We start from the raw sequence: 21,410 nt of genomic DNA on the forward strand, positions 1-21,410 counted from the left end.
ATATATTAATAATATGAATAATAATAGATATGATGATAACGATGAGGTCATGATAATAATATCAATAACAATAGTAATACCAACACTTACAATAATAAGTGAGATAAATAATTAAATAAGTAAATAATAACAATAATAAAGTTTTTTAAAGTTAATTCGAAGGGGATATATAGTAGTATATAGTGCAAGTATGGCTGCTAATGTTAATGTTAGCTATCTTAATCTGAGTTTAGTTAGATATGACGTCACTAACTTGTATTGTTTTCTGCCTCTCTGTAGGTGTGTGTGTGTGTGTCTGCAGTTCACTTTGCGACCGTTAGAGGGACGTCTGCAAACATTTCCATGGCAACCACAGTGGTAAACAGTAGCTAGGCAGTTTGCTGTGCAAAAGACAAAAAGCCCACAGCTATCAGTTTGACAATGGAGACAATATCTCTCGATAAACCAGCTTTACAAGCAGTGGATGACTACTTGGAGTACAGAAGGTTTGTCTCAACGTTAGACTGTGTACTCTTCTGACTTCAGCTTATCAATAGAGGGGTTTCACACACTTGTGATCAAGATACTAGCATGTGACAACTAACGTGCTGGTAGTCAATGCTAACAACAGAGGAAGTGATGTAACAGCTAAAGTACAGTCTTTGTTATGTATAGGTAATTTATCATGCTAACAAGAACCCTTAATAAAAAGTAGCATACTTCAAGTTTATTTTATGAAGTATACTTAAGTAAAGTTCAAGTATATATTTCCCAAGTATACTTCATGTAGTAAGTATACTAATATCAATGTACTATACGTGTAAGTGTACTACTTTAATACTTCTTGGGACTAAATTGGTCCACGTTTTTGGTTTATAAAAGTATACTTTTAGGCATACTTTAAGTGTAAGACCTGTAAACTTTGAGTACACAACTAGTTTACAAGTTTTATTTTGTACTGCAACTATACTACAAGTATACTGATAGTTTAGTAGTTTTATACTTGTAGCCTACTTTTTATCTTATGAAAGTACACTTTAAAGTATACTCTTGGTAAACTACTAGTTTAATATTTTTTATACTGCAAGTATATTTGTGTATACTTGTAGTCCACTTCATAGTTTATGAAAGTGCACTTTAAAGTATACTCTCGGTAAACTATTAGTTTAATATTTTTTATACTGCAAGTATACTTGTATTTACTTGTAGCCCACTTCATAGTTTATGAAAGTGCACTTTAAAGTATACTCTTGGTAAACTACTAGTTTAATATTTTTTATACTGCAAGTATATTTGTGTATACTTGTAGTCCACTTCATAGTTTATGAAAGTGCACTTTAAAGTACACTCTCGGTAAACTACTAGTTTAATATTTTTTGTACTGCAAGTATGCTTGTAGCCCACTTTTTAGGAGAGATGGGGACTCGAGTCAGCGACTCAAGAATACGTATTTATGCTTTTCTTAAGTATATCTGTATCAAAAGATGAAGTACAAGTAGGCCTATAAGCCAAATATACTTAGACTTTTCTGTATACCTGTCAGTATGAGCCAAGTATACTTTTGTTAAGTATATCTCTGATAAGTACATACAAAGTCAATTAAAAGTATACTCTCTTATTTTAAGTTAAAAAGAAGTATACTAATCGCACACTTGAATAAACTTCTTTTTGGTAAGGGAATTACTGTTTTTATTGGTGATTTGTCTTTTCAAGGATTGTGGGTGATGATGACGGAGGAAAACTGTTCACTCCAGAGGAATATGAGGAATACAAGAGGAGGGTGTTACCTCAACGACTGAAAAACAGGCTGTATGTCAGCTTTGGGGTTCCAGGAGGTATCGACTGCAAACTCATTGGTCCTGAGACAGAGTGCTTCTGTACACATAGGTACTTGATAACACATGAAATCAGACATCCTTCTCCCCTACACGCTACCACACACACAGATGTACATGATAAAGCACATTTGGGTGTAATGTAACTTTGTCCAGGTACAAGCAGCATAAGACCGATTTCGAAGTGGTTCCCTCTGAGCGACCCCTGGCCCTACCATGCAAGGTCAGAGGATGTCATTGCTCTGCCTACCAGTATGTTCCCCGGATTGGACTACACACTGTCCGCTGCAGGTGTAAACACCTTCATCAGGACCACAGTGAAGCTACTGGCCACTTGTGCAAAAAATGTGAGTCTGAAAATCACTACATTTAAAGACAGTAGTCGTTTCATTCTAGCTCAAATGAACTCGTACACATATGGAGTCATATATATAGTTAATGTTCAAGATGATTTTCACATACTTGTTTCCTCATGACATTTTTCAGGCAGTTCCTGTTCTGGGTTCAAGAGCCCCCTCACCTGTGGGTGTGGCCAGCCCAGCTATGCCCATCAGACCCTGGTGAGTAGAGTCAAACATTAAACAGGTCCTTGGTGTAAAAGCAAAAAAGAAAAGTGGCTAATGCTAGACATAGATTTACAACATTGCTACCATTAGTCCACAGACATAAAGTTGCACACTTTGAGCTCAATTTGAAATCAAATCACATTATTTATTTTTTTTGCAGGTTGAGACCAAACTAGAGAGGGAGGCACGGGGTCGGCCCACAGGCAGGGATGTCCCTTATGCTGCCATGGGCGGGCTGACGGGGTTCAGCTCCTTGTCGGATGGTTACCTCGCTTTGCAAGCCAGCGGCTCAGGTGAGCACCAGATATGTATCCTATGTGTGTTGATTTAATTTAACCCAATATATATATATAACCCAACTTGGGCTCCTTCTGTGTGGATTTTGCATGTTCTCCCCGTGTTAGCGTGGGCTTTCTCCGGGTTCTCCGGTTTCCTCCCACAGTCCAAAGACATGCGGGTTAATTGATGACTCTAAATTGCCTGTAGGTGTGAATGAGAGCATGGATGGATGGATGGATGGATGATGCAGCAGAGGGATCATTTTTAAACTTGTGTATGTGCATGCATGTGTGCTATGTGAGAGGTGCTCTACACTTGGTAGGGTGAGTCTGGAACATCCCATACACTTGTAGTCACATGGAGCAACATCAGCCCCCAGCAAGAACAAATACAAGTCATTTTTCAGCTCAGACGTTCCAGCTTTTGTTCGAGTGTTTGAGCATTATGGAGGTGTGTGTGCGTGCATTGTGCTCAAGGTGAAGAAAGTTCCTTTAAGAGGCATGTGAGGGCAGCAAAGAGCAGCACAGCATCAGTGTTGAACCAGCAAGTATGCAGAGTAGGGATTTGTTCAAGTCAAAAGTGTATAGTGTAACCCTTAGATTTCATCACCACGTTGATTCCTCACCCAGATTACATTTTTAGTAGAGCTGTGGGGATGCAACAATTCACGCAGTTTGCATTGTTGCGAGATTAATCGAGATTTACTTCTTTTAAGACATATCTTCAGTACATGGGATGATCGCACACAGGTCTTTAACTGACATGAAGATTACATGCACATGTAAGGAGAACATGAAGTTATAATGTAACAGTGTAGTCAGTGGATGTTCAGCATGGCAAGTTGAGTTTGTAAATTATACAAGACTTGACTTCTGCAGAATTAATGATTGAATGTGCAACATTAATTACACATTTTAAATTATGTATGATTTAATATGCTTTTGAGTGATTACTCCACGATTTAGCATTTACTTTGCGCACACACACTGGTACTGAGTTAAGAGTTTAAAATCTCACGTTCAAATGTCACAAACATTGTATGTAGCCACCATAACTTCTATTTCAAAGTTCTCATTCAGTATATGGGTTTATCCTTTATTGGGATTAAGCAATCTTTTATTTTGTTTATGATAAATTCAATGTATGTTCATCAGTGACTACAGATAAGCCTTTACTTTTAACAACATCTGTGCGTCACATTCTGGTGTAGTTAATGCACATAACATAGATTTTTAAATAGGTTTCGTACATGTGAGGTACACAGCATGCACTGCTGGTACCCATCACATGATTTTCATAATCTCTGCCTGTCGTATGTTTTTCAGATCAAGACAGAGAAGATGGCTGCCAGCAGAGACGCTCTGCATCAGGGATCAAAGACACGTCTACTAAAGCATCTAGCTCTGTTCACTGTGAGAGAGAGACCAACAAAGAGTGAAATGCAACAGTCCAAATGTCAAACCGTCCACTAAATACTGGACAATATTTACCATAACAAATAAATCATATTCTCATCTGTAACATTTAATGTTGTCCAAAGCTTAAGAACATTTTTGATTTCATAGCTAAAGTATTTTATTTTTCAGTGAAGTGCCTGTCTTTGTCGTGACACAACTGTCAGCAACAGTAGTGATTAAATCCCACTCACAACTAAACAATCAACTGACAATATACTGATCCAATCAGAGTGTGGGGAGCATTACTATAATGATCAAGATTTACAAGTTGGACACGGTTGTTTGTTAATTTTTAAGACACATCACAGTTTGACAAAACCTGAATACATTTGAATGCAAGATGAAATAATGGTGGATTTATCACCTTTGGTAGTAAAGCATGGTTAGGAGATCATGTATGTGTTATTTTCTGTATTTTGGCAGCCGTGTTAGCTGCATAATCTCACATGTGTACAGGGGAGATAAAAAATATTAAGAGATTATGAGATTAAGAATATAAAACAAAACAATTATAGAATAAATTCTTTTGAATTTTCAGGGTAAATATATTGGATAACTAGGTCACACGTAGTGACTGTACTTAGGGATGGGTGAAAAAATCAATACAGCATAGTATTGCGATACTTTGCATGGCGATATCATATCGATATCGATCATTTATTATTATTTATCCGGGCCGCTATTCTGTCTTTCAGAGGTTGTAGAGAGCTCAGTCTTAAAGCTAGAATGAATGTAGAAAACCTGAGGAATCGATTGGTACCAACCATGTCATGTTAGATTGTCGGGGAAAACTGGCATGGCCATTTTCAAAAGGGTCCCTTGACCTCTGACCTCAAGACATGTGAATGAAAACTCTGAGATGAACAGAGTGAAAACTGTATCTTATTAGATAAAACAGATGTTGACAAACTGCATCAATTGCAGTTGAAAAAAGGAAATAAATCACAATATCTCTTATCACAATACTCAGCATATCGCAAAATGTTTAAAATTGCATCAAGATCATATCATGACTTAAGTATCGTGATAATATTGTATCGTGGGGCCTCTGATATCCCTATCTCTACTATATAATTCCTCACAGTCATATTTGATACCCTAACTAACCCTTGCTTATATTTGATGCAGTTTTCTAGCAAAGCCTTGTATTTCTCTGTTGATACATAAACCGGTCAGTTTACACATCTGAGGTTTGTGTGATTGATTTTCTCTTAGAAAGCCGCCCACCCACCATGTCACCAAAATAACACCAGAACCATGGAGCTACGTGTTCAGTGATGAGCAGCGTTTTTAATTTGCAGATAAATGTACTGTCTCCGATTGATTAATCCCATTCCTCACGGCAGATCAGCAGTGTTGAGAGCTGATTTAATCCACGCGGTGAATGGAGATTGAAGCGGGTCATGTTTTCTCAGTTGGTGTCCCACTTTCTAATGTCTTTAACTGAGAAATAAAATGAATATAAATAAGGATTCACTCCCACTCAAATGTTTCCACTGTGAGGTTGGCAAGTCAAACTGGATCAACATCTACACTGGTGCTGGCCAGTGCATCTCTAGTCACCTGTGTCGTAATGTAAACATTACCTGAGGGAGTTTGTGTGTGTGTGTGTGTGTCAGTGAGCTGAACAGGTGGTCTCGAGGGAAAGGAAGTAGGGTTACATCTGAAGGATGGTGTGAATGCACCTGGGTCTCTGCATGCAGCCGGGTGCTGCGGAGGAAGCAAGTGGAAGGGATCCCATCTGAAAGCTGACACTTCAGATTCAGTGTGTATCTACGATGACCATGGTATCAGGTTGCCACAAGATAAAGTATGTACACACACATTCATTGCCACGTCCACGCTTTAAACCAATCAAGTGTCCCCTTCGCTACCCAGAAGAGCTTTGTTGACTGCTAGAATCAAGCTTCCTTTTAAGAAACACTTGACCTGATTCTACTCCGGGACATTTTTACTCACAGAGGAAAAAAACTCAATTAATTTAAGAGGTAAAGCCCTGAGATGTTAGTCTGGCACAATTACAATTTAGAGTAATTACCTCTCCATAGCAACCCCATTTAGGAGGCTACAGGTAATTTACTTTGGCCATTGGTTGAAGGGAATAACTACTACACTTCCCTTATCCCCATGGTAACCACGCCCAACTTGACTGACAGAGATGCGACACGACAAATCAGGACGCAAGCACAGAAGATTAAATTGGCAATTACTGCGAAAAGAAACAGTTAATTACCCCAGTGACAGTGGCGGTGAGCACACCCTGAGACGAAGAACACACTCCCCTAATTTCCCCACAGATGGAGAGAGAGGTAACAACAAAAACTCAGAGAGAAACAACAGACTGACAGGTACTGACAAATCACTTGAAACTGTCAAATACAATTACAGCTTGAAATAGAATTTCCAAAATATAAAAAAGAAATGGACAAGAACATCTGTTAGCTACTTCAATGACATTGTCTGGGAGTCCATGAAATCTGTTGGTCGTCTAACCCTTTGCTTTTATTCCTTCGTAGTGGTAATTATCACCCAACTCCACAGTTCTATGCAGCATTTTAGCACCTTTTAGCCAATTGTTTTGGTTTTCCAGCTTGCAACGTTACTATTTCTAATCACTGTCACCACCTCTCATCAGTATTCGTTTCTGATGCTGCAAGAAGTGTTTTTTTTTTAGGAAAACACTTTTATAAACCCACTGTGCAGTACTTGCCCTGCACCAAACAGCAACCAGTAGAGCAGGAATATTCAGCCTGCTTTGCCCGGGGGCCACGTTTGCAAAATGACAGGAAGCCAGGGGCCACTTAATAAACACATAAACACTTTTTAGGTGGATGTTTTACTGGCGTCCGGCAGTCGCTTTCAGTCCAACATGGTGGAAGCATAGTTTTGTTGCGGGGCACTGATGTTGCAATGGAACAAACAATTGACTTTCACTTCTTGGAAATACACGTTCTTTGCCCTGTGATAAGTTGAGTATCACTGCAGTAGAGGTTAGCGGCTATAGCCAGTGAACGTAGTGGAGCATTTCGCAGTTAAAGAGCCAGAGCGTTCCCTCGGGAGCTGGTGGAGACCTAAAAAAGAGTTAAACGAGAATGAATGGATTAGTGATGGATAAAGCATTTTTTTTCAGTGTACTGGATCACTAGGATCAGTTCAGTAAAACGATTCGTTCAAGAGATTCGTTCACCGAATCTTTCAGTGCTTGACCGGAGCTCCGACTGCACTGCACATATTCCCACTCACTGAACCAAGACACGACTGAACGTCCAGTTCAGCTCGCTAACGAGTGTGAGAACAGAGAATTTAGTTGGATGAAGATACTGTTAACAAATTAAAGGTGTATGCAACTAAATATCAGGTTTTTCAATATTTGTTCTTAAACTGAAATTAAAACAAGAAATAGTAAAAGTAGGAAATATAAATTACTGTGAAAATAAAAACAATATCGGCAAGAAAATACCATAAAATAAATATAGACTACAACTGTAATGCAAAAATAAATTTCAAATCAAGGGCATATTTGACAAGATTAAATACAAATAGAAACGATTAACAATACTGTTCATTTAAAACTAAACTGAACTGAGAAATTAGTGAACCATTGGAGGAAGTGATTTGGTTCAGTTTTTTTACCCAAGATATTCATTCTTTGGAACGAATTATCGGCGAATGACCCATCACTAGAATGGATCGACCGTCAGATTGACACAGACACTAATGTTACTCCGCTAAATTTGTAAGTAGGCAGCAGTTTGATTGCATTTTCGCAATATCAACTTCATAACGTGATGTTGTGTTTACAGCTAGTTTCCCCAAGTGGCAGAAACAATCTTTTATTGCAGATAAAAAAAAAAGTTATGAAATAAGTGAATATCTGAATGACCTAAAGGTCACACAATGTATTTTTATAGTCTAATTTACAATAGGCCTACCATATTAACAGAATGATTAACACAAGCATGATTGATCCCATAGTAACACAATTCTATTTCTAAATGTGAATATGCATTTGTATTTAATTTAATAATAATTGTTCACATATCACAACATTACTGCATATGCACATCCATTGTAATACGTAAGGTCTGCTGCCCCAACAGCCCAAATGGACCTCTATGCTATTGTCAAGCATCATCAACTCAGATTTTCACAGTTTCAGATTATTCTCTTTCCTCCAAGTTCCCTCAAGATCTTACTTGAACAAAATACAACTTGTTCTGTTTCTTAGAAGAACAAAAAGCCCATCACAATCTCCTAAAAGCGAGGAACAATCCTACGTATGACTTTGACACATTGGACACATTGGATGTGTGTGTGTGTGTCTTCTCTCTTTTGTAGTAGAAACAGTGGGAAATTGACAGTGCAGCGACTTCATATAGGCTTTGCTTCGTTCCCTCTGGTGTCGACACACTCCGAGAGGGGGATGAAGAGAGAGTCGTGAGAAATAGATTTCGCCTTTTTCACAAAGCACGGTGATAACAAACAGAATGGGATGTTGTATGGCTGTGTTAAATCAATAGTAATGTTTGCCTAACCAAAGTGTGTTTAAACACATGCAGCCACATACACTCGCTCACACATATACACACATTAATGGAGTGCATATGTCCAGAAACACACGTGTGGCATACTGTACGTTTGACGGAGAGGAATTAGTGCTAATAATTCCTGTTTGTGTAGAGCAGTGTTATCAGTGCCACTTGTAACGGGTTCATAAGTTGTCATATTTTTAAAGGACCAAGTCAATAACAAAGGATCGTAGGGTTTCCATGTCACAATAAGCCATCTCATCTGCTGTTATAAATCAAGTTATTGATAAGGGTCAAACAATCCATAACCCAGCCTCTGTGTACTTAATTTAAGAGCAGCCTCAAAAGACCGCCAACCATGGGCACACCAATATGATGGATCCTTAAATGAACCGTAAAGACTGGACCTGGATTGAGTTCATCAATTGGACATTAGTTTAAATCCAGCTAAATGTTAAAAATTACTTCAAAATACTTTTACAACTTATCAATGCAATATGTTTCACATCACACGGACATCACATGTTCATTAAATGTAAAGCTACAGCCGGTTAGCTTAGCTTAGCATAAACACCGGAAACAGGGAAACAGCTAGGAGAAGCTAACTGGCTATAGCTTTACATTTAATGGACATGTGATGTCCGTGTGTTGTGAAACTCTGTATTTATATTGCTGGATGCTTTATATTTAGCTGACAGACATGAGAGTGGTATTGATCTTTTCGTTTAATTCTCAGCAAGAAAGCAACAAAGAATATTTCCCAAAACTATTCCTTTAAAGGTACAGTTTGTAGGATTTGGCGGCATCTAGTGTTGTGGTTGCAGACTGCAACCAACTGAGTACCCCTCCGTTCAGTCCTCCCTCCTCCCAAGACTGCAGTAACGTGAGCCACCGAGTGCAAAACCATGGTAACGCTGTTCCCCTCGCTGAGCATCCTTACCGTAATAACACTACTCTAGGAGCAACGGAAGTCAGACGGCAACTGGCGGTACAACGGTTTTGCTCCCTGCAGCTCACTTACCGAACTACGGTGGCCTTCAGGTAACATAAAAACGTGAAAGGCTCTCTCTAGAGCCAGTGTTTGGTTTGTCTGTTCTAGGCTACTGTAGAAGTGATTATACACTAAAGAAAACATAGTTATGAATATTATATTCCATTTCTGCTGATAGATCCCCTGAAATGTTACACACTGTTCCTTTAAAGCACTTTAAATTTTGTGCCTTGGCTGTTATGTCAGACCAAAAAAAGTACGGTCATAAATCTAGATTATGGTTAATATCCTTCTTGTCTCAAGACTCAAGACCTCGTATTAATTCAAAGGATCTTAAACACAACACAACTGCTGATCAGTAAAGCATTAATACATCACTTACAACTTGAACTTTAGAGCTATTCCTAATTGCAATACTGCACTTGTTATTAAATCTCTAGCCGCTGAGTGTATTCTGACTGAATTCAGCATTATGCACCTGAATAATAACATTAAATGTGGAAATGCATTTAATTTGCTGAATAAGTATTTGGACACACTCAAATGCTGATTGACAGCCATGTGGAAAATTTGTTTTTTCATGAATGCACTTTCGACCGCTTTCTAATGCATTAGCTGGACTGCTTGAATCATACATTTCCCCTCCATTATGAGTGACGCCTGCATCTAGCGTGGTGTCTAACATGCTGGTAATATATTTAACATGGCTGTGCCAGCAGTTATCACATTTATTCTTCAGACCTATTCTAAATAGCTGAAAAAGGGGGCTGTCAAAAGTATATTCAGCAAACGTATTAAAATGTTAAACCACAACAGTTTTTTGGGCATCTTGACATCCTTCTTCATTTGTCTTGTGTTTAAATACATAGATTACACCATAAACATTAAAGCCTGTTAAATGATGAAGGGTTTTAATAGGTGTTTAAGGGTTTTTGTCTTCATATTGCAGAGCAATTATTGTATATTACGGTCTGCTTTTTAAATAAGAACTTCCATATTTAGACACCACATCTGCCATAACCTCTAAGGATAGTCAGCATTTAACACTGATTTTGTAGTTTATAGTAATCAGTTATTGTTTACTGGAGGAGGTTAAACTGTTTTCAACTCATTAGATTCATTCAAAAAAGAAATGCAAAATCAAATGCATCCTATTGCCAGCTGATTAGACTGTTATTAGGCCGTTAAATAGCCATTATTGGTTGCTATAAGCGACCGTAGTAATTATGACAGGAGACAGCGTGAAGTTGTAGTTTTGTTGCCTAAACCTAAAGAAGCCGTTTTGTTTGTGTTCAAATATGTTGCTTTAAGTTTCGCTTTCACTTTTACAACAAAGTAGGCATAGTAGGCTCCTAATCACCCACATCTATGATGCTTATGACAACCGATGACGCCTACTTAAAAGGCCTGATAACAGTTGAATTGATTAATACCACTAAATCAAAACACAGAATTTATACAGGTAAAAATCTATTTAATATGAATACAGAGCACTTGTAATAATACTGATACACGCAGACACATAACCGTGACACATCCAGACTATCGTGGTCGCACATAAGTCACAACAGTTAGTTATTAAACTAAAGTTTAGTGCCCTTTGACGTGGTTACAACTTCCATCAGGTTTCCTGATATCAAGACTCTGACCTGCACACCTGAGCCGGACCAACCTGTCACAACGTGGTGGTGGTGTTGGCTTGACCTTCTGTTCATCTGTCAATCAAAAGACCTTATATGATGTCACTGTTGACGTGACATTTGTGCTGCGTTCACCCCAGGAAGTAGCAGATGTGGCAGAGACGCATTAGTACACAAACACACACACAGATCACAGAAAGCAGCAAGGAACATTGAGAGAAGAGGTAAAGACAGGTACACACTGAGACTAGTTGGGCGACTATTATAGCAGTGGGGGCTTAATTAGAGCGATAGAAGGACAAATGAGAAAACGACAAAGGACATAATTTCTTGTTATTTTCTCATTGAGCAGTTGTCAGTATTGAACTTACTCTGAACTGAGAGCAGAGAAAAAGCTTGTGTGTTCTCCAACATGTTATATGGTTCAGTAATTGCTTGCGAAGGCTGTCAATTAATGTCAAAGCCCAGACAAAGAAGATCAATTTGGGGACTTGCTACTTTGAAGTGTTGATAGCGAAAGGCTCAGAGAAGTGGATAGCAGAAATGATACTTTGGGTGGTAAACCAGTTTGATAAAAACAAGCCAATTATTGTTGTGATTTATGCAAATGACACTGAATCAGTATTAAAAACTAAAATATATATTTTTTTTGTATTTGATTTCAACATAGATAAAAACAAATCCCTTAAATATGAACCTAATATAAGAACCTCTTTACTCAAATCACCTTCAGTTTGAAGCTGCCGCCCACGTAGCCTGACAGGAGGCTGCCGACGCTCTATCTAAGTAATAGTAGTGCTTGCTTACCAGAAGTAACACATTGTCACCATAGCACAATAGAGTTGTAAAAAGCAGCAATTTGGATGTCAGACGTCTGTGTCAAAGAGGTGTAATAGCCAAGAAAGTACCAAAGCTGTGTGAGGATTTAGCCTTTTTTTACACTTGTCTTCCCAGTCCGTTTGCATGCAACTGCCTGATAGAGACTACACAGGCAGCCTGCGTGTCAGTATTTCCTTTTACAGTTGTACACACACTGCAAATTTGAAAAGTGTGATTCACAGCCGCGGAAAATTACAGCAGGCCTTTTCATCTTAACAAATCTTGGGAGAGAACTTATTGTCGAAAACCAGGAGGCTGATGGGAGGAGGGGGAAAACAAATTTGCATTTAAACAGCTTGCTCTCTAAAGGACTCGTTCTGCACAGAAATTATTTTTCTGATAACGACAAACCGAGCTCCGAGAAATGATCTCGCACAGCGTTTACCTAAAGGTGCTACATTTAGAGCAGTAATATAGCCTTGTTCCATTAACCCTCTGAGACCCATAATAGACCTGTTTTTGTCTTTTTTAGGGGGGAACAGGGGGTCTTTAGGGGGAGATAGCAAATCAATAGCATATGTCACATAGAAGTGGTGTACATCATCTGAAAGCTGGGAACATGAAGATGAATTTGGGATGCAGCTCAGCACTGTGTGTCAAGTTGTTCTAGTCATAAATCAGAAATAAACATTAATTAATTAATTAATTAAGATAATTGTTGAATGTGTATAAGGGCTTAGAACATTGTGATAGAAGTATATGATGACCATCCCCATGCTCTATTATGTCTCATAAGTTGTAGCAATTTTTGGGTTGATACCATTTGTTACACAGATTTCGTGCTAAATTTAACCATTTCTTACCACTCAAGAATTGATTAAAATGATCAATAATCCCTCCAAAGCACCACATCAAGACACAGAGACCTTGAGGAACACCGTAGAAAAAGCCATGCTGTGATTTGGTATCAAAACCTTTTGATATTTTGAGATTTCTGCCAGAATTGCATTTTTCGGCGATTGGATGGCGATCACGTCTGTTCTGGAAACTGCTCGGAAACCCCCTTATTGTCAATCTACCTAGAAAAGCCATGCATCCTCTGAATGCTTTAGGTCTGTAGTTTATGGCTGTAAAGTTTCATGAGGCTGTGATTATCCTAGAGGTCACAACAGGTCATTTTATACAGTGAGGTCTCACTACAATGAAATGGCTACTATGGGGCTTCTAGCATCATCACACATGAATACAATTGGGCTCATTGGATCCACAAGAGTCTCAGCTTTACAGTGATACCCAATTTATGTAATTGCAAGACTGTTTAGGGACCCCAGTATGCAGAAATATTCAAACACATCATTTTTAGAATAGGCAAAAATAACACACTTATACTACATTCAAAAAACGGCATGGTTTTTGCACCAAGCTGCATGTGATTATCATAAAGTGGGCATGGCTGTAAAGGGGAGACTCGTGGGTACCCATAGACCCCATTTCCATTCACATATCTTGAGGTCAGAGGTCAAGGGACCCCTGTGAAAATGGCCATGCCAGTTTTTCCTCTCCAAAATGTAGTTTGGAGTAACTTTGGAGTGATACTTGGAGCTTACTTGGTTTTAATTTTTCTGTTACCAGTACATTCACTCGAGGTCTAAAACTAGACTTGCTACAGCCTCTGAAAGACAGTAAAGTCGGTCGGGATCACGGTTCTCAGGGGGTTAATCATGGGTATTTTGCATAAACAACAGGCACTGTATTGGAGATGATTGGTATCCGTTTAATAGCATTGATGTTATTAGTGCTTATGTTGATCAAAACTAATGACCATATTTCGCCTGAACCCTGTTCGCCCTCGTCACATCTGCTATTCGTCTCCCCTTGAGCTAGAAGAACTGCGCCCTCTTCCTCTTCTGTGCTGCACAGAAATCCAGCAGATTTCTCCCAAAATCTGACCTGGTTGTCAGAGCCATTTTAATTATAGAACATGTTGTGAATATTTAATGAATAGAATACAGACTGAGACTAATACCACCCCAAGCATGGACTAATCCACTGTATGTGTAGTGAAAATGATATTACCCACCTACAGCTTATAGCCTACTGATTGGCTTTGGTCGTTTATATCTCCATAGTGGATACACAGACTTTTATCATTCAAACTGCATTTGAATCTTCCATGCTCCTTCGTTCTTTTGCAGTTTGAACTGCGAAGAAAGCCCTTACTAATCCCTTACAATGTTAGTTCACATCAAGACACACACATGCCCTGGTAACATAGGACCCTGGGAACAAAAGACTCACAAAGCTGCTAGTAGGACTGAAGAATGTTTGTTCTTAGTTGACATAAGTTTAACCCAACATGGCATCTTCTATTATAGCCTGTCTGATGACGTTGGATGAGTTGTGTATTCAGAGGATGCTCATTTGGTCAAATCTTAAGCTGTCACCTGTGTCTAAAACATCTGCACTGATGCATCTATTCCGAATGATCATATTGAGCTTAGAGTCACTTTACTCAGTCTGATGTTTGAGCAAACATTGACTGACCTCTCAACTTAGTCTACGTGCTTTATACATCTGCTTCATTCACATGTCAGACACTTGCGTAGGCGCAAGCTGTTTGCTTAAAAAAGGTGTTATACCTATTGAAGTGAGCCACCGAGTGTGTGTGTGTGCATCCCCTGAAGAGGACTAGAAGTTCTAATTCCTGCCTGCGATCATCGAGATTCGGTCATGACTTTGTGCTCCATGTTCTCTCGCTCGTGTCTCATTCCTCGTCTCCCTCTTAACATCCTGTGTCACACAAAAAAAGCCCTTAACGCATCCTCTGCGCAACTTAAAAAAGCAGCTCTGCTGCAGAATACTGATTTTGATAGATTATATGGCTGCGAGCCGGTGTACAAAAGGATTATGAATAGGATGTAAATGAAGCACTCGGTGATACGGATTCATTTGAAGTGCTATTTGGGTTTTCTTATTAAGTGGGGTTTCATAGAGCTTGGGCTCTTCACTGACGTGTCTTGATATTCACACTTAGGCCTTTTGTTCGCGTCGAGTGTCCCAGTCTCTCTTTCCTGATGGAATGAGCTGCGAAACGAAATTAGTGGACCGATTCAGTCGAACAGCGAGTCAAAAAAGAGCTCATGTGAGTCTGTTTGAGATAGAGGCGAGTGCTTTTTGGGGAAGGAGGATTCATTTGAAGTTCGCCCACAGTGTCACATCACTGCCATTCCTTTGTGACTTCAGATGGGATTATTGATCCCATTATGTGGAAGAATCACGACTTGATTGGGAAATAAATTTATAGAGAAGCCTCATAAACACCAAAACATCACACTCAGCATGTGTGTATCAATCTGTTTGAATGCCACAGTTATTAATAGGGTGTGTATGTGGCAAATGTGTGTTTATGTACACACACACACACACACACATACATACACACACACACACACAAACACACCTGCATTTGAGACATAGAGTATAATGTTCTGTGTTTTGTTCATTCAGTAACATACATCCAAAGGGAATATTGTGTACAGTGACTTTGTGGTGAACTTATCAGACTTTCTATATTGTTATTACTACAATATCCATGAGCTGTTCCTTTATGAACATTATAGTCTTATCGATTAATGTCCTAGAATGTAATTGCAGCAACTGGATTGGTCACCTTCTTGTAAACAAACGACTTCATCCCTAATCCATTCTGACTCATTGGGGGGGAAAAAGACTTATTAACTGATTCTATTTTTAGTTTGCATTATTTTACGTCTTTTAAATTTGTGTAAACACTAATGACAGCATCACCGGTGACGTTCACGTGAAGAAAGGCAAAAAGACTTGCGCTAAACGGAGCGCAGCCTCTGACGCGGTTTTGTTCTGCAGCGCGTCTGGCGCTCTGGGATATAAAACCAGGCGCGCAACTGAGCGCACAGAAGAGCAGAAGAGACGCCTCAGGAGACAGCGCGCAAATCTCCCTCTGAACCTCTGGGAAATGTAAGTACATTGATATTTGATTGATTATTGTTATGAAACTTCTTTTTAAGTCTCTCCACATGACTTTTGATGATTGTCTGCTATAGTTATGCAGCTGCAAGAGTCTTTATTATAGGAAATCTATTACTAATAATAATGTTTTTAACTACCAACTATTCAATATTCAAGATTCAAGATGTTTATTGTCACGCCGGTTGTACAGGTACAAACGTGTGAAATACTTTTTGCTGGGAAGCTCCATTAAAATAATAAGTTATATTACATTTACATTATAATTACATTTACATTACAATTATAAAGAAGAAACACTTTGTACAAGGGCATATTAAGAATATATACAGGCATATTAAGAACATATACAGTATATACAGTATAAGATATGTTTTTGTGTGAGAAGGTGTCGTATGAATTATCTATTTAAAAGTCTGGGGGGGGGGGGGGGAACTGTTCCTCAGTCTGCTGGGGAGAGTCCTGGGGGTCCGGTATCTTCTACCAGAGGGCAACTACATATTTATTTCCTCAAACAATGGCTCAAATAAAAAATAACAATAACTTTAAAACGGAAAAGGGGAATTTATAGTGATCAAAGGTGTGGATTAATCGTTTGCACACCGGCAATATTTGCACTATCTGTTAATATCATGTTTATTTTCGGTTATAGCTTATTTTGTATATTGTATATTGGTAGAAATTAAATGTTTTTATTCTTATTTTATTCTAACGTTTTTATCTATTCTTTTGTTATTATACTGTTTAACTTGCACCAACAAAACCAAAGCAAATTCCTAGTGTATACCTCTTACACCTGGCAATAAACACGATTCTGATTCTGACTAAGAGTTCTTACTTGTCTCCTCTGGATCAGATGCATCCTAACTTGGTGAGCTGGTTGGGGACTGTGGGCTTCCTGCTGTGGGCGCTGCTGTGCCTGGGCAGCCTGACGGAGGGATACCCGGTGAAACCGGAGAACCCCGGGGATGACGCTCCGGCGGAGGATCTGGCCAAGTACTACTCAGCCCTGAGACACTACATCAACCTCATCACAAGACAGAGGTAGGCGGATTTTAATTACACCTCTCTGCAAGAAGAGAAGAGAATAGAAAGCTTATTAAGAGAGCTCGAGATGATTTGATTTCAGCTTTAAACTGATTATTTGCAAGGGATACTACTCCTCAAGTGATATTTGTCCACTGGCTGGTACACATTATTCTAGTCTTATTTAATTCTATTCTGTCCAATTCTACAAATGTCTAATGAGATGGCTGCTATCAGATGAAACATGCTTGTAAGTTCAGTGGTTCTTCAGTATTCTTCCACTTTAAGCTATATTTTCTCCCATAGCTCTAAATACTGTACCAGTGTTCCAAGTTCTGCTGAGTAAGAATGCAGGATTTAGTTATTTAATTTTCATGTTTATCATCATGGCTGCAAGGTTCTACAAAAAATGTGAAAAAAAATAAAATATTTTCTTCAGTTTCTCTGCCATAATCCAACTAACAATGGTCTCTAGGAAAATGTCCTCAATAATTGGCATTGATTTATTTCCATGGCATTGATCCATAATTCTTGGAGGTTCTACATTCAAATAAGATATTTAATGTGAAAAAAGATTATATTTTCTTCAGTTTCTCTACCATCATCCAACTAACAATGGTAATTGTAGTAAACTTTCCTCAATATTTGGCTTTTTTTTAAACTTTTCATGTTTATCATCATGGCTTCAATGTTCCACAAACAAATAAGATATTTAATTTGAAAAAATTATATTTTCTTCAGTTTGTCTGCTATCATCCAACTAACAATGGTCTTTACAGGAAACGTTCCTCAACATTTGGCATTTTTTTTAACTTTTCATGTTTATCATCATGGCTTCAAAATTCTACAAAGAAAATATATATTTAATGTGGAAAGAAATATTATATTTTCTTCAGTTTCTTTGCTATCATCCAACTAATAATGGTACTTATAGGAAACTTTCCTCAACATTTTTTTTTTTTTTTAATTATCATGTTTATCATCATGGCTTCAAGATTCTACAAAAAAAAATAATATATTTAATGTGAAAAAAATATATTTTCTTCAGTTTCTCTGCTATCATCCAACTAATAATGGTACTTATAGGAAATTTTCCTCAACATTTGGTATTTTCTGTTATGTTCTTGATGTGATAATTTGATAATAAAGCTCAAACATTTGACATCAAACAAACAAAGTTCACCTAAAGTTTTGCCTGTTGGAGCTTCCAGTCTACATCCTGCTGGTCTGGCTGCAGCTTCTCACACCCCGCTGCCCATTTACCACCTGTAAAAAGAAAAACCTGGGGAGAAATGACTGCCATGGCCAGCATGGTGTGTCCAATCACCCACAGTTTTCAGCTTTCTTCTGAATGTCTGGGGCTTGCATACCGGCTGCAGGCGTTAAGCCACCCGGGGGGAGAAGAGCGCCGGCACAGCTTATCATCTGAGGGACAGAAAAGGGAAATATGACCACCTGCGATGCAACTCCTGTCCGCCCCTGCGGAGTCTCGGTCTGGCTGTGTTCAGTCTTCACTGAGATTCTAATTAGAGTTATGACACAAGGACACGCAGAGTAATAGTTTCCATTATTTATCGCCCTGTGCTCAATCTAGTCTCTTTTTTCTCTGATGTTTTTCCATTTGACATCCCAAAGGTCCATGTTGGTGCTATGCCCTTTAAATTACCATCTGTCTGTCTCTCTTTCTGTGTCTCAGGTATGGAAAGAGGTCCAGTCCTGAGATTCTGGACACACTGGTCTCAGAGCTGCTGTTGAAGGAAAGCACAGACGCGCTCCCACAGTCAAGGTGTGTGTGTAAACCTGTGAGTGTGACATTGTTGTAACTCTCACAGGAAGCTGACCTGACCTTTGCTTCTCTCTCTCACCAGATATGACCCATCATTGTGGTGATGCTGTCATCAGTGTTGGCTCCACCTCACCGCTGACATTCTGACCTCTACACATCTGTCACTACATACCCTCCTACACCAAACGACCACCCTGCCTCTGTCCCTTTTACCTTCATGAGCCGCCACGTATATTCAACCCCTCCTCCTTACTCATCAGCTACAGTCACAACTGCTTGTGCCATAAAATTGTAAATAGTTTATTCAGAGTTCTCATCTGTGAAACATAAAAGTAATGTGGGGGAGGGCATGTTGATTGTATTGTATAATTGTGCTATTAAAGATTAATTGTTTGAAGAGATGTATTTTTTGCATCTGTTTTACAGGCGGAATGGATCACATTTGAAACAGATTTTGGAAAGTTCTCTTGAAACAAACTGAGGGAGTCAGGGAGTTGATTCACTAAACCATGGAAAAGTCTAATGTTTCAAAATGTCACCCAAGCAGAGTTTTTTTTTGGGGGGAGGGGAGAGAAATGCCACAATGATTGATGGCTGACATTGTATTGTCTATTCTGTGTGATTGATTATTCGATAAAGGTCACCCAGTGGTCAGATTACAGACAATGTTGATCCTGAATGCTCCCCTGACGTCAAAATGACTTTTACAACTGCTCTCCTGACACTTCTCAGACAATGTTCGCTTAATGTCTTCCCTTATGATGAGATCATGTTTGGACTTGCTGTGCCGCACCTTGCCTCCCTGCTGAAATCCATGACTGTAGCAGCTAACATAGCTCCCTGACACTGGATAATGGAGCAAAAGGTGCAGTTAAATTGGGTTTAGCAAGGCCTTAATGGTCCAGTAAAAGCTTATATACTCAGAAAACATCAGTCACTTTGAAGCTGCCAATTGGGTAGCTAATGGCGCTCTCTTGTGGCCATAAGGATAAGTACCTACTCTGAAACTAAATGAAGGGAGAAATGGCATTTCCAGTAGCATTATTGCAATTACACGAGTGGTTAGCCTACCGCAACCTGACATCAAATCAGCCCATAGAGCACAAATCAAGCAGTTAAGAAGAAGCACTGCAGACACACTGTCTGCAATGGAAATGAGATAACCCAAAAGGTTCTTGGTATTCATGTGGTGGTTCAACATTTTACCCTTAGTGTGGAATGAGTATTCAATCATTAATAAAATAGAAGCTAGTATGACACTCAATCATGAGTTGAAGACTTGACTTGAATTAATTCTAGATATAAATTAGAATCAGGTTTATTTCGCCGAGTATATACATACATGGAATTTGACTCCGTTTTGTATGCAGCTCTCTGCATGTACTTGCACAGAATAGAAATAACAGAATAATATAATACAATAATACAAATAAAAAGAAAAGAAAAAATATAATGTCTATACACATGTGTACAGCATGTGTATATGTGGAGATGTATGTGTACTGTATATACAGTGAGTATGATTTATGTTTACAGTGACAGGTATGTACATATTCAATATACCTTATATATAAGGACGTACCAATGGGAGAGCCTACGGGTTGCCAGTGCAGGCCATCCCACCCCAGAGTACAACTCACAGTGGTGAGTCAGAGCTTTACAATTTGTGATGAACCTTAAGGATGCATTGTAAGCTACATCAAGCATATGAAGGCACCGAGCAGAGGCGTGCATGTACAAAAAAAAAAGAGCTAAAGTAGCCTACTTTAATAATCATAGCCTAAATCAGCTATTCTCAACCACTGGGCCAGGGCCCACTGTTGGGCCTCAGAGCGCCACATAGTGGGCCGCGAAGGTAGTGCCAAATGGTTAGATTAACCTGCTATTCTGTATTTCAGAGGTTGTAGCGGGCTCAGTTTAAGAGCTAGAGTGAAGATACTGGTATACTGGTATGAAACTAGAAAATCTAAGGAATCCATTGGTACCAACCATGTCATATTAGCTTGTCGGGAAGGAGGCTCAGTAACGCTCCAAATTTACGCAATATTTTGGCGAGTAAAAACTTGCATGGCCATTTTCAAAGGGGTCCCTTGACCTCTGACCTTAAGATATGTGAATGAAAATGGGTTTTATGGGTACCCACGAGTCTCCCCTCGGATGCAGTGACACAAAATGGAACGTTTTGTAATGTTGGAGACAACCCTGCACCAGTAAAAGCTCCAAAGCGTGTGATGAGGAAATATGATCCTGAATACTTTGGATTCATAATGGCAGGGAGTGATGGGTGAGGGTAAGCTGAATATTTAAGATTCAAGATTCAAGATTCAAGATTCCTTTATTTGTCATTTTTATGCTCCACATTAAAATGAAATTGTGTTTCTTACATCCACCACTCAGAAATTCAGTGCAAAACAATTGGTGAGAACTATAAAGTAATTAACTAGTAATTAATATAAGATAAGATGAACCTTTATTAATCCCCGGAGGGAAATTCAGGT

The 21,410-nt window shown here is 38.9% G+C and overlaps 2 protein-coding genes across 2 annotated transcripts; both read left to right on the forward strand.

Annotated features, from left to right (window-relative positions):
* The first annotated feature begins 336 nt into the window (after window positions 1-336).
* fam221a (family with sequence similarity 221 member A) lies at window positions 337-4,198 on the forward strand. Its single transcript, XM_037796102.1, has 6 exons — window positions 337-485; window positions 1,693-1,866; window positions 1,971-2,161; window positions 2,301-2,374; window positions 2,541-2,673; window positions 3,985-4,198. The coding sequence occupies exons 1-6, from the start codon at window positions 421-423 to the stop codon at window positions 4,095-4,097; spliced, it is 750 nt and encodes a 249-aa protein (XP_037652030.1). The 5' UTR covers window positions 337-420; the 3' UTR covers window positions 4,098-4,198.
* npy (neuropeptide Y) lies at window positions 749-19,313 on the forward strand. The gene is made up of 6 exons (XM_037796103.1): window positions 749-754; window positions 4,812-4,816; window positions 16,031-16,091; window positions 16,957-17,144; window positions 18,823-18,912; window positions 18,995-19,313. Exons 4-6 carry the CDS (start codon window positions 16,957-16,959, stop codon window positions 19,014-19,016), a joined length of 300 nt encoding a protein of 99 aa, XP_037652031.1. The 5' UTR covers window positions 749-754; window positions 4,812-4,816; window positions 16,031-16,091; the 3' UTR covers window positions 19,017-19,313.
* Window positions 19,314-21,410: the final 2,097 nt, after the last annotated feature.

This window comes from Sebastes umbrosus, chromosome 15 (genome assembly GCF_015220745.1).
Source record: "Sebastes umbrosus isolate fSebUmb1 chromosome 15, fSebUmb1.pri, whole genome shotgun sequence".
NCBI lineage: Eukaryota > Metazoa > Chordata > Actinopteri > Perciformes > Sebastidae > Sebastes > Sebastes umbrosus.

What these genes read in the sequence shown, in the direction of transcription:
- fam221a (XM_037796102.1), top strand. Translation starts at nt 421, where the DNA reads ATGGAGACAATATCTCTCGATAAACCAGCTTTACAAGCAGTGGATGAC. An exon ending in GACTACTTGGAGTACAGAAG is followed by an intron (nt 486 to 1,692) that starts GTTTGTCTCAAC and finishes TGTCTTTTCAAG; the next exon opens with GATTGTGGGTGATGATGACG. An exon ending in GCTATGCCCATCAGACCCTG is followed by an intron (nt 2,375 to 2,540) that starts GTGAGTAGAGTC and finishes TTTTTTTTGCAG; the next exon opens with GTTGAGACCAAACTAGAGAG.
- npy (XM_037796103.1), top strand. Translation starts at nt 16,957, where the DNA reads ATGCATCCTAACTTGGTGAGCTGGTTGGGGACTGTGGGCTTCCTGCTG. An exon ending in AACCTCATCACAAGACAGAG is followed by an intron (nt 17,145 to 18,822) that starts GTAGGCGGATTT and finishes TCTGTGTCTCAG; the next exon opens with GTATGGAAAGAGGTCCAGTC. An exon ending in GACGCGCTCCCACAGTCAAG is followed by an intron (nt 18,913 to 18,994) that starts GTGTGTGTGTAA and finishes CTCTCTCACCAG; the next exon opens with ATATGACCCATCATTGTGGT.